This window comes from Hyperolius riggenbachi, chromosome 2, assembly GCF_040937935.1.
Source record: "Hyperolius riggenbachi isolate aHypRig1 chromosome 2, aHypRig1.pri, whole genome shotgun sequence".
Taxonomy (NCBI): domain Eukaryota; kingdom Metazoa; phylum Chordata; class Amphibia; order Anura; family Hyperoliidae; genus Hyperolius; species Hyperolius riggenbachi.
This window is the reverse complement of record NC_090647.1, coordinates 94,567,175-94,583,894: the sequence shown is the minus strand read 5'-3', so window position 1 is coordinate 94,583,894 and position 16,720 is coordinate 94,567,175. Positions and strand designations below refer to the sequence as shown.

Genomic DNA, 16,720 nt, shown 5'->3' with positions numbered 1-16,720 from the left:
GTGTACAGTGGCCCCTGACCGATGTACTGCAAGCGATCCACCAGGCGGATCAACCTGCTCGAGCAACGTCCGATACCTATGTTGGCGCTGCTTACTCCACTTGACATCAAGTCTGTGCCGCACTCTCAGCCTTCCGCTTTCTTGCATAGCAACAGAATGCATTATTAGCTGTAAAATTTCGGCCCAGCGATGTTGCACGAGGGATCGGATCCTGATCCTCATCCGGTGACATCACTGATCCTCATCCGGTAACCTCAATCAAGCATGAGTATAGGCCTTTAACCTGGGAGCGGGTCTTCAGCAGAACTCTGGAACAACATCAGGGCTCTCTATCTGGAAGAGTGCAGTAATAGGAACAGCTGAGATATACACACACACACACAACTAGAAACATACACACACACACAATTTTGAAGTGATTTCCTTTTATTTGACACATCCTGTTTCAGATTTGTAGATCTCAGGTTTAATCGCAGAAGTTTGCCTTAAAGAGGAACTTCAACCTAAACAAACATACTGTCATTAAGTTACATTAGTTGTGTTAATTAAAATAGATAGGTAATATAATCTCTTACCCACCCTATTTTAAAAGAACAGGCAAATGTTTGATATCATGAGGGCAGCCATCTTTTTGGTTGAAAGGAGGTGACAGGGAGCATGAGACACAGTTCCAACTGCCCTGTGTCCTGATCAACCCTCCCAGTTGCTAGGCAACATGAATAACAACATAGGAAATCTCATTATGCTTTGCACAGCATCAGGGAAAAAAAGCCCGGGCAGTTTTCTTTGATGGGTGGAGCTTAGCTAAAAATGCAGCTAAAATTGATGCTTTGGTAAAAAAAACAAATTTCTGATGTTGTGAAACTGTTAAAGAAACACCAAGCCTTTTCAGTTCTGCTGAGTAGATTTTTAGTCCAGAGATTCACTTTAACCCTTTAGCAGCCAATTTATTTAACCTCCTGAGCGTTACACCGCTCAGGAGGTTTTGCTAGCCTGAGTCTGCCCCACTAAAACTGATAGGTTATCTGGCTGTAAAAGATCAGAGCTAGCACTAGGCTAGCTAGTACATGTGGCCAGCCCCCTTACCCCAACTTCCCCCCCCCCCCCCCCCCCCGGTTATCTCTGATCCCCCTGATCGGTCCGCTAATACTTTACCCAGCCATGATCCATCGATCGCCACAGCCTCCACCGGACAGCTCTGATCTTCTCTATGGGGGGGATCGTACATGACATCATGCGCAGACCTGATCCTCCCCATTGAGAAGATCGAAGCTGTGCCGGGAGGCTGCGGCGATCACTGGAGCCTGGCTAGGTAAAGTGAAAGGAACTGATCGGGGGAATCGTGGGCACTCGGGGGGTGCCGACCACATGTACTAGCTAGCCTAGTGCTAGCTATGATCTTATACAGCCGGATAACCTATTAATTTTAGAGGTGGAGACTCCTGAGGCCAGTAAAACCTCTTGAGCGGCATGCCCGACACAGTGTCTAAGGAGGTTAAAAGCTTGCAAGTGCTCCAGGCCAATTTATTTGCACATTTTCTTTATTTCTTATTTGTTCATTGCCTGGCTTCTAATTAGTACTGCTGTAATGTGTATTTATGGCCACTTGTCACAAGGGGGCAGTGTGAGACAATAATGGAGGACTCCTGCTTTCAGTTTCTATATTTTCTGCTGGTAGAGAGAGTTCAAAGTATTCCAAGAATTTACAGCAAAACGAGTTCTGCCGACTGAGGTCAAAAGGAGTGCATTTATCGCAAACAAGATAACTATTGAAGCCGCCAATGGGTTAAAACCGAAGTATATTCTGCTTTGCATAGCATTTTAGTAAGGAGGTGTGAGAAAACGCGGAAAAGCCGCCGCGTGTGTCAAGAGCAAGGCGGCTGACTCCGCGTCCAGCGCGGCGGTTTGCACTCATAGACACGCGTCTGGTAGTATGGTGGAATGCGGAAAGGCCGCCGCATGTCCTGACAGCAAAGCGGCCGTTTCCGCGTCCAACGCGGCGGTTTGCATGCAGCGGCGTGCGCTTAGTGTGGCTGGGTCTGTTAGTGCACATAGACAGATGGAGAGCTACGTGCGCGCGGGCCTGAACTCAGGACCTTTATACCAGCAGGGGAAGTGTCAGCTGATCAGGAAGATCAGCTGATTCCTGCAGGACTCATGATTGGCTGAGTGGCTTGGGCGGGGCGGCAGAGTCCAGCTACTATATATTCTGCTGCTTGTCAGTTGCAGGTTGTCTGCCATTGCAAACACTTTGTGGAAGCATTCAGACCATAGTCAGATCCTTACAGTGTGTTTGAACCAAGAGAACTTGGGAATTCACACTCAGCCAGATTACCTTGTACTGTTTATTTGTTAGACTAGTTCCAGGGTGTTGATGATCACGGAGCTCACACCCAAGACTAGGGAATTGTATTATCATTTATGTTATGCTCCAGACTAGTTCCAGGGTGTTGATGATCACGGAACTCACACCCAAGACTAGGGAATTGTGTTATCATTTATGTTATGCTCCAGACTAGTTCCAGGGTGTTGTGACTACGGACCTCACACTCAGACTAGGATTGTGCTATTTCTGTACTACGTTAGCCCAGTCCAGGGCAATACCTTTCATATTAGCTGCAGGGCTTCCTGCAGCCCAGCCTCGGTCCCTCACCCAGGGGTCCACAGGCTACAGGAATATCACCCACAGTCAGGGGTGAATTCCTCAGGAGTCTTAGGCCGCCAGCTCCTCTGGTGGTCTCCTCTCAGAGTTGTTACTGTTGCACCAAACACTCTCACTATTCTGGTATCCAGAGGTTAGCAATACATCTGTATTATCGCTGATTCGGCAGATCATCGATAATCAGGCGTATATCTGCATTCTTGGTGGTACTGCAGATCGCCAAGAATCAGCTTCTCTCTGCGTGCTGACACCAATCGTTACAGGAGGCTTTTTGATCTCTTTCAGCCCCTTACACACTCCTAGGAGTTCTGGTTCACCATGAGCTTGCTGGGCAAACGGTAATTTTAGGTTCACTGACAGTTTCTTACTATGGTGACTCTTTAGCTTGAAGCAGGTTTTAATGGCATTTATCTGAGGCCTTGCTTATTTTACTTGGTTTCTTTGGTAAAATATTACATGGCCGCATATTAAATGCATTCATTCTTCTCACTATCAGTGCAGATTCATTGATTCACCTACTGGTATCAATACTAACCGCAGGCTAAACATTCTGTCAGATGAGAGAATCATCTCTTGCCTCCTGTGTCACACTTTGCCGGTTCACTAGCCCAGATTCCCTCATTGTTGTGTAGCCGCACACTATGAGGGGAGCACAGTGACGCAGTATTTCCTCAGAATCACAGGTTCCCCGCTGATGATAATTGCCCATCATTATGGAGGAGACAAATTAAACTGTTAGCTATCGCCTTGGAAGAGTTATTTTTGTTTAGCAGCTAAACTCTGCTGAAAATTACTAACATTTCTGATTAACTATTTACCTGACTGCTGCATTAAGTAGGCCAGCCTAGACCATTTAAATGGTAATAACATCTCAAGAGACACAGTTACTGAAAAAATAAGCTGATAACAAGGTGTAGGTATGCTTGTGGGTTTCTGCAATTAAACACAGTCTGGCACTTGTGGAATGGAGGCCCCTGCTTTCTGAGTTACAAGCTTGCATGCTAGTTCCAGGGCTGTCATATAAGTATGGTGATTTGGACACTGACCGCTTCTGTCAAAAAAAGGATATTTAGATTAAAATATGTCATGAAAAGCCACAACGCTAGGTGATTACAGTCTTAGGCAAATGGTTAATCCATTCCACCTCCAGAGATCCCTCCTGAACGATTTGTGCAACTCAGTGCACCCAAAGAAACAAAGAGGGGTTCTCTCAGTGGATAAATGTCAAGGCAACTTTATTTGCATAAAAAACATCAGCCAAGATTCAGCAAGTGTCACTCCCAAATCAGAGGGTTCTATGCCACTTAGGACCTTCTCCGGATATATCACTTCCCACCCTTGTGGTACTAGGTAAAATACTTGCGATCACTGAAACATCATAGCCCACTCTCGTCCCGACTAGTTTCGGCGTTTCGCAGTCATCAGGAGATACGAGAGCAAGCGGGCAAGATATATATTTTACTCTTGCCCGCTCGCTCTCGTATCCCCTGATGACGGCAAAACACCGAAACTAGTCGGGAAGAGAGCGGGCTATGATGTTCCAGTGATCGCAAGTATTTTACCTAGTACCACAAGGATGGGAAGTGATATATCCGGAGAAGGTCCTAAGTAGCATAGAACCCTCTGATTTGGGAGTGACACTTGCTGAATCTTGGCTGATGTTTTTTATGCAAATAAAGTTGCCTTGACATTTATGGAGGAAGTCTGGAGTGCTGTGTGAGCGGAGCTGCCACTCCTAACCAAAACCATTTAAACATTGTTTCCCCCTAATCTCCTGATCTATCTGTTTGCCTAACTCACCTCTTTCCTCTAATCAATCACCCTGCCTGCCTTAACCCTGGTGGTGGAGGTTGTGCTTCATGGAGGGAAGGGGGCAGGCGATGCAGGTTGGCTTCCTCGGGGTGCTAAACTGGTCAGAAAAGGTCCTGAGTAGCAGACTGCAGAATAGCCGACTCCCTTTGTTGTAGTGTAGCAGATAGCAGAATAGCCGTCTCCCTGTGTTGTAGTGTAGCAGACAGCAGAATAGTCGTCTCCCTGTGTTGTAGTGTAGCAGACAGCAGAATAGTCGTCTCCCTGTGTTGTAGTGTAACAGACAGCAGAATAGTCGTCTCCCTGTGTTGTAGTGTAGCAGACAGCAGAATAGCCGACTCTCTGTGTTGTAGTGTAGCAGACAGCAGAATAGCCGACTCTCTGTGTTGTAGTGTAACAGACAGCAGAATAGTCGTCTCCCTGTGTTGTAGTGTAGCAGACAGCAGAAATAGCCGACTCCCTGTGTTGTAGTGTAGCAGACAGCAGAATAGCCGACTCTCTGTGTTGTAGTGTAGCAGACAGCAGAATAGCCGTCTCCCTGTGTTGTAGTGTAGCAGACAGCAGAATAGCCGACTCCCTGTGTTGTAGTGTAGCAGACAGCAGAATAGCCGACTCCCTGTGTTGTAGTGTAGCAAACAGCAGAATAGCCGACTCCCTGTGTTGTAGTGTAGCAGACAGCAGAATAGCCGACTCCCTGTGTTGTAGTGTAGCAGACAGCAGAATAGCCGACTCCCTGTGTTGTAGTGTAGCCGACAGCAGAATAGCCGACTCCCTGTGTTGTAGTGTAGCAAACAGCAGAATAGCCGACTCCCTGTGTTGTAGTGTAGCAGACAGCAGAATAGCCGACTCCCTGTGTTGTAGTGTAGCAGACAGCAGAATAGCCGACTCCCTGTGTTGTAGTGTAGCCGACAGCAGAATAGCCGACTCCCTGTGTTGTAGTGTAGCCGACAGTAGAATAGCTGACTCCCTGTGTTGTAGTGTAGCCGACAGCAGAATAGCCGTCTCTCTGTGTTGTAGTGTAGCCGACAGCAGAATAGCCGACTCCCTGTGTTGTAGTGTAGCCGACAGTAGAATAGCTGACTCCCTGTGTTGTAGTGTAGCAGACAGCAGAATAGCCGACACTGTGTTGTAATGTAGCAGGCAGCAGAATAGCCCACAGGTCACCAGAAACCTGCCATTAATTTCCATTTACATCAATGAAATGACATTTAGTACATCCTCATGTTTCTATATTTAAAGCTACTAGGTTTCTGATGTGATTTAGTTATCATATATTAACGACAGTTCTTTGTACGGTTTCCTCCATCCACTATGTTGCTGTGCTGCATCAGATAATACATTTACATGAAATCCGAATCCTATTCCGATCTTTGATCGTAAATCATTTGAGGATTAGCTCACCCAGAGGCTAAAATCGGGAGCAAAAATCAGAATCTATTTTCTTCTCTGCCTCCCAGAGCCGACGCTGAAAGTCAGACTTAAAATTTGGCATTTAGATAAAATAGCCTTTCTTAATATTTACAGGCACATCAAAATTTTAATTGACCTGCGTTAGGCTGTTCTCTGCGGAGCTTACAGTAATCTTGTCTATTCATTTTTAATTGCAGACCTCAGCAGCACAAGACGCTGTTAAGAAACAGCCAGTTGAAGCAGCACACGTCGCCAGGGAAAAGCCAGGAAATAAGTAAGATGGCTTTGCTTTTAAACACATTTAGTTTGAAGATGAAGTGAAGAACTTATGAAGCTGAGTACTCACCACCCGACGGGGCCAGCAACGTCTTCTTGACAACAAGCGTTCAGTGATTCCTCTTCCTGCTCACGTCATCACGCGACGTTACACGACAGGCGCGAACGGGAAGTCAAGTGACTGCAGTACTTTGCGCAGAATTGTCTGGGATCTTAAAGATCCAATCCGCTGTGAAAGTCGTTATTGGCACTGATCAGTAACCGTTGTTTGCATGATCGCGTACCTGTACTCAAGTCACAAGATCGCGTAAACGAGCATTCGTCACTCAAAAGATCGCCCATCGTTGGACAAATCGTCGGGAAAATCGCTCGGTGGGTACGGGCCTTAAGCGTCATTGGCAAACTTGTATGATAAAGTCCTGATATGAGCTGACATTCCACTCTAACAGCACTCAAGTATTGAAGACTAGAGATGGCCCGAACAATTCGCCAGCGGACAGTTCCTGGCGAACTTGGGGTGTTTGCATTTAACACAAATTTTTTGGTAAAAAAAATTTGCATTCACACTTTTTACATTGATGTCACTGGCCGCTGACTTTAGCAGTTAATAGCAATGCTGCCATATGTACTAGAAACACTAAATTTGCAGGGTATGTTAAGGAGGACAGTGGAAACAAGAGGAAAAAAAATCAAAAAGACCTTATAGTTTTGTAGAAAATCGATTTAAAGCAGAACTGAAAAACTTAAAAAAAAACAAAGTGTTTTACTTACCTGGTGCTTCTGCCAGCCCTTTGCAGCCTTCCTATCCTGCGCCGGCCCTCCTCGATCCTCCATTCTCCCGCCGCCAGCTAGATTCGTTACGGTCGAGCCACACGTATGTTTCTTCACGCACGCTATTGTGGGCTGGAACGTGAAGAAAGGTACGCGTGGCTAGGGACGCACAGGTGCAGTTGCCTTCGACTTACGAGTCGATGGTAACGAAACTAACTGGTGGCGGGATAACGGAGGATTGTGGAGTTCCGGCGCGGAACAGGAAGGCTGCGCAGGGCTGACAGAAGCCCCAGGTAAGTGAAACACTTTTTTTCTTCAGATAGGAAAAAAGTATACATTGAAATGCGGTAAATGACAGATGTATCAACCTGTGGGTAGTGTAAACTTACATATATCAAGACAAATAGCAGTAAATTTCATGACGAGGTTTCCTGTCAGTACACAGTACACATTGCATACTGACTACCTGGAAACCCTTTGGAAATGAGGCAACGCTTTGGCCAAGGACCGCTATACAGCCACAATATGACTCTATAAGATTCCCTGGCAACCTTAAAGAGAACCTGTACTGAGTAAAATTATTTAAAATAAACACATGAGGTGACTTTAAATGAACATTACATAGTTACCTTGCCATCAGTTCCTCTCAGAAGCTCACCATTTTCTTCTTACAGTGATTCCTTCCAGTTCTGACAACATTTTGTCAGAACTGAAATATATCAGTTGCTGTCAGTTACAGCTGAGAGGAGAACTGATGTGTCCATGTTTCCCTATGGCTCAAGTGGGCGATGTTACAGTTTAACTGTGTGCTGACCAGAAAGCTGTTATGGGGTACTAGCCATTTTCAAAATGGAGGACGGAGAATTCCATTGATCACAGTTGACAGACAGGACGCAGGAGAGGAAAAATAGATTGAGGAGTAGACTACACAGGAGGTAAGTATGACTTGTGTATGTTTATTTGTCTTTTAATTTTCAGTACAGGTTTTCTTTAACTATTTTTGTACTTTTTTTTTCTTTTTTAATGCGTACTGACCACCTGGAAACCCTGCTAAAGTCGGCGGCTGTTCTTCTGCCATTTAAGTCTATGGAGCCCCCCCCTGAACGGTTCACAAACATTTGCAGTAAATTCGTGTTTGCGAATGCAAAATTTGATGTTTACTAAATCACTATAAAATACTCAGGGAAGCTCACACTTGTTTTTCTGTAACTGTAAGCCAGTGAACCCCAATGAGGATTTGCATGTGTTGTGTGGAAAAGTAGTGCTGGTTGTATCTTTTTTCAAATGCTAGACTTAGAATCGCAGATGGCTCCTGAAAACACAGCAGCCCAATAAGTAAGCATCAATTTTTGCATGCGATTTCACTACTTTATGAAGACTGCTCAATGTCCAAGTAGATTTCTCTTGTCTGGCCCACATAAAGGCTTACAGGGGACAAAATAGGAGTAAAAGCAGCAAATACACATTTTTTTCATTTTTCACCCTTCCTAATTTTCAAAAGTGCCACAATTGTAAAACTATTTGGCTTGTCCCGGTTAAAATGATACCATACATGGCATGTAGTATACCATTGTCGCCAGCCTGTGCATCTGTAGGGGTTGGATGTGATGGCTAGGGTGCACAGTTATTTGCTACAGCAGCAATCATTCACTTTTAACCGGTGAACACGAGTGCAGTATGTGCGCCAGCAGTGGCGATGGGGTGTGCGCATGGCATGAGCGCGTGGCAGTTGCTTTCAAAGCAGGACATGAATTCCAAATCCTGGAATGTAGGGGAAGATGAATTAGACAAATTATCCTGAATTGTAAAGACGTTAAAGCAATCTGCAAAAGATGTTATAACAACTTAGTATTAGCGGCATTCAGACACACCAAAAAAGCACTTTGGACAGTAAACATCAGTGGTTAGGCAGTAGGAGGGTTACTGTGAGTAGATTATGTGAAATTAGATTTAATGGGTAAGGTTAGGTGGTTAGGGATAGGTATCAGGGGAAGCACTTTACACTGCATGTAGCATCCTTTTAACCACCCGCAAAAGAGCTGCCACCTAATTCCACACATCTGTATGACTTTATAGGTGAACACGCTGAAAGGTTTATAAGTAAACATAGGAAGGAGAGGGGTAGAATGGAGTTGGGATGAGTTCTACAAGTGTAATGTGACCCTGTACTTAACTTGCTCAACATGAAGTCCAAGATGCCTTAAAGTGAACCTAAAATGAAGTAAAAAATAACGAGTTTAACTTACCTGGGGCTTCTACCTGCCCCCTGCAGCTGCCCTGTGCCCACATTGTCACTGAGCAACCCTCCAGTCCCCTGCAGCGTCCCTCTTCCATTTGAATGCACGGCCCGGTCCGTGTGCCTCCTGATTGCGCCCCCATGGACGGGAGCGCTTTGCGCGTGCGCAGTACAGGGAAATCTCAACTGTGCATGCGCAGAACACTCCAGGCAATGGGAGCGTGATTGAGGATCCACATGGACAGTGGCCGTCGACTCGACAAGTCCACCGGCTGAAAGAAGGGTGCTACGGGGTCCGGATAATCGCCCAGTGACAGCGTGGGCACAGGGCATCTTCCAGGTTGAGCTGGTAGAAGCCCCAGGTAAATTAAACTTTTTTTTTTTTTTTACTTCGATTAAGGTTCCTTTTGCATGGAAATGGTGAACACATTTTTTTCCACGTCACCAAGGACAAGTACTATTGTTGCCAACAGATAAAATTCTTCTCCTTTAATCTTTCAAGCTTCCCTCCTGGTCCATTAATTTGATGGAGGTCTTCAGGCAGCATTTAAATAAAATCACTCTATTTTTAAAAATTATAAACTGTTAAACAGATTGTATTTTAAACCTTTGGTGTAAAAAAACAACCCACACTATAAGCACAGGCAGCATAAGTTCCAACAGAGTAGCAGAAACAAATGTCTAAAAACTGAGCACTTGTACCAGAAAATCCAGGTTTTGTTGGTTAGCCATGCATGCCCCTTTCTGAAAACTGCCATGGCAGTTTTCTGCCTTTGCAAAGACTGCTCAGAGATTGTGTTCTCTGTGGGTGGGAGGAGCCTCATAGTGTGGCCTGAGGGGTACTCTGCTTCTACCTTTGCCACTGAGCCAGCCTATTTTAGAGAGGAGAAGTGAAGAGAGAGTTAGTGCAGTACCAGGCACATTTTATTGCACTCCAGATCTGCCACAATGGTGCTGGTGCTAAATAAAGTAGTCAGCCATTGCTGCATTGGGTGAAAAAAGAGGGGGGAACAGTCATAGTAAGTGTCACTCTGGTGCTTTTTCACTTTTGATTTTACAGTGAATGTCCACTTTAACCGCCCTGGCGTTCTGATTAAATCGCCAGGGTGGCTGCGGGAGGGTTTTTTTTAAATAAAAAAAAAACTATTTCATGCAGCCAACTGAAAGTTGGCTGCATGAAAGCCCACTAGAGGGCGCTCCGGAGGCGATCTTCCGATCGCCTCCGGCGCCCAGAATAAACAAGGAAGGCCGCAATGAGCGGCCTTCCTTGTTTTGCTTATATCGTCGCCATAGCGACGAGCGGAGTGACGTCATCGACGTCAGCCGACGTCCTGACGTCAGCCGCCTCCGATCCAGCCCTTAGCGCTGGCCGGAACTTTTTGTTCCGGCTGCGCAGGGCTAAGGCGGCTAGGGGGGCCCTCTTTCGCCGCTTCTCGCGGCGAATCGCCGCAGAGCGGCGGCGATCAGGCAGCACACGCGGCTGGCAAAGTGCCGGCTGCGTGTGCTGCACTTTATTTGATAAAAATCGGCCCAGCAGGGCCTGAGCGGCAGCCTCCGGCGGTGATGGACGAGCTGAGCTCGTCCAGACCGCTCAGGAGGTTAAGCAGAAGGTTCTCCGGCAGTACTGGTAGAAAGCTGTATTTTTCCTGCCGCTAATGAGTGCTTAAGTTTGTGTGAAATACAGTTAGCTGTCATTTAAAGTGGACCTGAACTCTTGCACAGGACAGAAGGAAAACATAGAGAAATGCATCCTGTATGTATTTAGAGAGTTTAGCCTGTCTAATTCCCCCTCATTTGTGTCTAATCACAAGTTGTAATTTGATCTCTCCCCTGTGTCACATGACTGCCATGGTAGATAAGGCAGATAAGCTCATTTGAAAGCGCAGGATGTTAACAATATGTCAGCTTCCATGAATCAGGAAATAGACACACTGCAGATGTATTATAGGATTTGTATCAGCTGTAACAGAATTGTTTTTCTTTAAAGGTTATTATGCTGTTGCTTATCTTTTAGAGCAGAGAGGACGTTCTGAGTTCAGGTCCGCTTTAAAAAACAGTCATAATGTCATGGTATTTTCTGTAAAAAGCAGGCAAAACTGAGGTTTATTTATCTTACACTGCAGTGCTTTTTTCCTTTCTTTCAGAGGAATGTATAATACTCCTACAAGCCAAACGATTTTGGAAAAAAAGAAAAAGCCTGCTAGGAAGACATCAAAAGTCCACAACTCACCAAAAACAAAGCGCAGACAATAATGCAACACTGAATCGGGATGCCGATGACCAACACTTTCTCCCTTTCATACGTGTAGTACCATGGAATGTGGGATGATATAGGCAAAACCAGATATTCCTCTAGATACTTTATAAGGCCTTCATCTCTGCACTTAGAAGGGATCCTTTTAATATGTATGAAAAGTTTGACTTGGTTTTTGTAATACTAAACCTTAGTGGATGATCTTCTGAACCCATTGATGGAAGACTTTCTTCCCACCCATGGATGGATGACTTCTGGTTGTTCGCCAATCAAGGGATCTGTTTGCCACACTGATGCATGGACCATTATACGTCTCTACTTAGGAAATGTGGCATCTCCTCTATTATCCAGTTGCCAGTTATTATCCAAGTCCTGAAACCCAGCAAGCTTGCTTATGATGGTGGCACCAATAACCAGGTTACGGCCTTATTTGGCTGATGGAGACAGGAAGCTGAGATTTCACCCAGTACCTGCATTTAGAGTTTCTCCAAGACCACCAAACCTTCTCCAAACAACCTACCTAGGCTAACCCTTATCTATCATTCCCATTATTATAATCCAGTCATTTTCCCTAGCCCTAACTGATAAATGTAGCCTAACATTACCTTCCCCCAAGAGACTCTTAGACATGCACCCTAAGGCCAACAACCCCTGGTTCTGGTTGAAATCGATGGACGTATGTCTTTTTTCAACCCAAATAACTATGTAACCCCATTCTCCCTGACTTTATTAATTAATATCTATAAGCATCAGGACAGGTTGTAATCTGGATGTCAGGCACCTACATGAAGATGATGTTCACTTGACACTGATTATGTCCGACATTGGCATTATCCAGTTCATGCTCAATGTCTGACATAGTCCGAAACTGGAAAACATGGCTGTTTCCAGATCTATTCTGGCACAACTTCATTGCGCCCTTGGAGCGAGGAGGTAAGTATAATCACGCAGGTAAGTCCAATCCTCGCCTTTCAAAGGTACATCTTGAAATTTTCCCCAAAGATCTGCTTTATGAATTGACTGAAGATAATGAAACTAGAAAATATGGACTAGAGACTAGGGTGACAGAACAATGCTTCCAGAGTATGCAGGATTTCATAAGAGGACCTTGAAATGTAAAACATAAGCATCAAAGCAAGCTATGTACTGTATCTCTTCTCATGTGAAATGACATTATAGATACAAATGACATTTGTACTATAAATAATCAGCATGTAATTAAATAGCAAGACATAACGTTTATTGCTGATATATTTGTTCTCAAGGCAAAAATGTTACAAAATCAAAACTAACTTAGAATCTATTTAATCCAGTGGCATTCTCAAATATAACGTACATATCTGGATTTCAAACATCTTGAAATAAGGAGTATTTTGTTTATTTTTATTTCTGCTGTATTTTTTCCAAATTTTGAAAGTGTACCTTAGGGGAAAAAGCTGGGGCCCCTGGAAAATATTTGACATTAATTTTCAGTATTGCTCGCAGCCAAGCTTCCCTCCGTGCGCAAGCGCAAAGTACAGCCCATTCAACAGTATGGAGCCACTTCTCCATGGAGGAAAAGCCATGGGATGAGCGGCTTTGCTGCTGCGCAGGTGCAAACCCTACTCCATACATGCAGGGCAGTGTCTAGCTTACATAGCTCACAGAGCGAGGATGGAAAAATCTGTTGTAACGTGATTAAAAGTCTTCAGTCAGTTTGTAATACTATACAAATGATGGTATCGGCTCATGAGTAAGAGGTACAAAAAACCTTTTTCATGCAAATTAAAACTATCGCTAGAAATGTAAAGATTTAAAATGCATACATATAAAATGTACATTTTCTTCTAGAGTACAATGCACCATACATTACCTTTTTCCTATGTTGCTGTCACTTACAATACAAGTTTTGGACTAGTCCATCTTTACATGAGGGATTCTCAAGTATTTATTTACAAAAGCACTTACTGAAAGTCAGTTGCTCAGTCCAGGTTGGTGCACACCATAAGAGCTTTTCTGAGCTCTTTGTCATTTTAAAAGCTCTTGCTAATGTTATCCAATGTGTGCGTTCTCACTGGAGCGATGTGATTTAGTAAAAATTCCCTATAGCATTGCATTAGCAAGAGCTTTTAAAATCTCCAGCGTTTAAAAAGCTCTTGTGGTGTGCACCAGCCCTCCAACTGCTTTTGTAAAGAATTAAGGTAATACTGGGAATCTCCCATGAGGAGATGAAATCAAGTCCCATCCAGGTTTAAATTTATTGGTCCATTTCAAGCTGCATACATTTGCATACAAATTTGCATAAACTCAGAAATATTTACATCTCGTTGATCATCCCTAATAGCAACATAGGAGAAAATACATTTATAGTGCATTTTACTCTGGGAGAGATGCACATTTTATATCGAGGTGTTGTATATGTATGTATTTTTGTGGTAATGGCCCTTTAAAGTAAGTGTAAAATCTGAATGTAATGATGATGCTCAGGATGAAGTAGGGCAATCCCCAGCAATGCACATCAACTACTGTGAACTCATATAAAAGCATCTCATTCATTTCAATGGAAAGAGTCAGAAATTAGTTTCAGAGATAATTAACTTTAATGAACCTTAATCAAATGCTTCAGTTGGGAGGCTGATTAATATTAAAATAAAATTACACAAAAGTAATTGCTCAAAGTGGTTTGTGAAGCAGCTATATGTGTTAGATCTCTTTTTAATAAAAGTGACATTTTGGCCAATCAGAGAGGAACAGAGGTGTGGGAGGGGAAAACAGGAGGGAAAGAGGCTTCAGCCAATCAGGCTGCATTAGTTAAGTCTGAGGGGAAGTAGAGAAGCAAAAAAAGACAACCCAGCATGCCCTGCAACTTCTGTTTTGTGTACCAAATTTTGTGTGTACCAAATAAGAGTCAGGTAAACTGGGGAATGATAATTTATCAACAAGAAAAGTAATAGTGATTATAACTTTTGGATTGCCTGATTAGCATCCTAATTACCGTACTTGTTTACCAGATAAAAATAAAGAATTGATTTATGCCCGACAGTTACTCTTTAAAGCTTATGTTTATTTATAAAAATGCTAAATTAACCCAAAATTGCTCCTTACTCCATTATACTGTAATTGATGATTTTGCTTAAAGAGATGTGAGAACTCCGCCCAATTATGGCACAACTAAAGGTGGCCATGTCCTATGGTATATTGTAAAAGTTAATGGCTTAATTACATGTATTTATGCTTGCAAAAAAAAAATCTATATCCACTTTTGATGTTGCATGTATATGACTGTTCCAACATCTTGTGAGCAAACAGGACTTAAGCCTGACGAAGGCTATACAGCCGAAAGCTTGCTCACTCTTATTCTTCTAAGTTAGCCAATAAATGGTATCATCCTGATTGAAAACGTCTTGCTTTTACTGATGACTAACATGGTACAATACCCTAATGGTAAAAGTTACCAATATTTTACTACAACTAAACCTAACCTTACTCTCACACAGAACCTCCCCCCTCCAAAGCCTAACCTTAAAACCCCCCTTCCTGGGGTCTAACCCTAAAACCCATTTCCCTGATGCCTAACCTTAACCATTTCAGCCCACGGGGATTTTTCACCTTATGCATCAGAGCAATTTTCACCTCCCATTCATTCGCTAATAACTTTATCACTACTTATCACAATTTATTGATCTATATCTTGTTTTTTCTGCCACTAATTAGGCTTTCTTTGGGTGGTACATTTTGGTAAGAATTATTTTTTTGTAAATGCATTTTAACAGGATTAATAAGAAAAAAATGGAAAAAAATGCATTATTTCTCAGTTTTTGGCCATTATAGCTTTAAAATAATCCACACTACCATAATTAAAACCTATGTATTTTATTTGCCCGTTTGTCTAGGTTATGACACCATTTAAATTTTGTCCCTGTAATAGATAGCGGAGATACCGCCGCAGAGGCAAGCGGCATGGCGGTTATCTCCACGTATCAGCCGGCGGCCTCAGCCGCGCAGTTACATGCTGGTGCTCTGCCTGGTCCTTCTATTGCACATAGATTGAGGGCTACGCGCACGCGCCAGGCGACAGGACCTTTATGCGAATAGAAGGGGAGTCAGCTGATCTGCCAGGTCAGCTGACTCCAACAGTACGCTGGATTGGCTGAATGACTGGGGCGGCGCTGTGGAGCACTTCTGTATATATAGTACCAGCCTGTCAGTTGCTCTGTGTCTGCTGTTGCGAATGCTAACGTGTTAGCGCTCAGACCTTAGTCAGATCCCAAAGTGTGCTAGAACCAGCTGGAGCTAGGGATCCACACTTAGCCAGATTCTGTTATTAGCTTAAAGTACTAATTGCATTGTATTATCTGTTATGACCTTCTGCTTGCCTTGACTATTCTCCTGCTTTTGTGATTCTGTGCTTTCGCCTATCTGATCCAGTTGCCGACTCTGCCTGAACTTTAACTCTGAGTTAGGCTTCTGTCTTTGTACTGTATCTGTCCGTACGTTGCCGATCCTGCCTGTCTGACTATCCTGTTCTCACTAGTGGGTCAGCCACTGGTGAGGGATTCTAGTATTGTATCACCTGCTCCTCAGGTGAAACCCTGACTGCAGCACAGTCTTAATCACCTGCCCCTCAGGTGATCATTACTTGCAGCATCTTTGTAAACACCTGCTCCTCAGGTTTCCACTGGCTGCAGTACAGTCTTAACACCTACTCCTCAGGTGTAAGCCCTGACTGCAGTACAGTCTTAATCACTTGCTCCTCAGGTGATTCCCGGCTGCAGTACAGGCTGAGTCTCTCGCTCCTTGGGTGATCTTAGCTGTACTGAATTACGTATCCAGCTTGCTGGGCAAATACTCTTGTGTTCTATTGAGATACCTATCACCATCAGCTCCTCTGGGGTATCTCTATCATTACTGTTGCACCAAACATCTGTTCTTACATTGGTTATCCTGGTTCTGGCTATACTAGTATTATTGGTGATTCTGCAGATCACACATAATCAGGTATAGCATCTGTATTATTGGTGATACTGCAGATCACCAATAATCAGAGAAATCTGTTCTCGCTGACACCAATTGTTACAGTCCCTATCACAATGTATGGCGTATTTGTAAATAAAGGTGCATTTTTTCCGTTTTGCATCCATCACTATTTACAAGCTTATAATTTAAAACATGTTTGTAGTATACCCCCTTCAAATGCATATTTAAAAAGTTCAGACCCTTAGGTAACTATTTATGTCTTTTTTTTATAATTTATTTTTTTTTAATTGTAATTTTTTTTTCCATTAAAAATTTTATTTGGGTAATATTTTGGTGTGGGAAATAA

The 16,720-nt window shown here is 43.5% G+C and overlaps 1 protein-coding gene across 1 annotated transcript in view; it reads left to right on the top strand.

The window, feature by feature from the left end:
- Positions 1 to 14,797, top strand: part of CCDC169 (coiled-coil domain containing 169) — a 51,280-nt gene extending 36,483 nt beyond the window's left edge. The window contains exons 7-8 of the mRNA XM_068267077.1: positions 6,079 to 6,155; positions 11,309 to 14,797. Of these exons, the coding sequence (XP_068123178.1) occupies positions 6,079 to 6,155; positions 11,309 to 11,417 (186 nt within the window). The 3' untranslated portion in view covers positions 11,418 to 14,797. The remainder of the gene's footprint in view (positions 1 to 6,078; positions 6,156 to 11,308) is intronic.
- Positions 14,798 to 16,720: the final 1,923 nt, after the last annotated feature.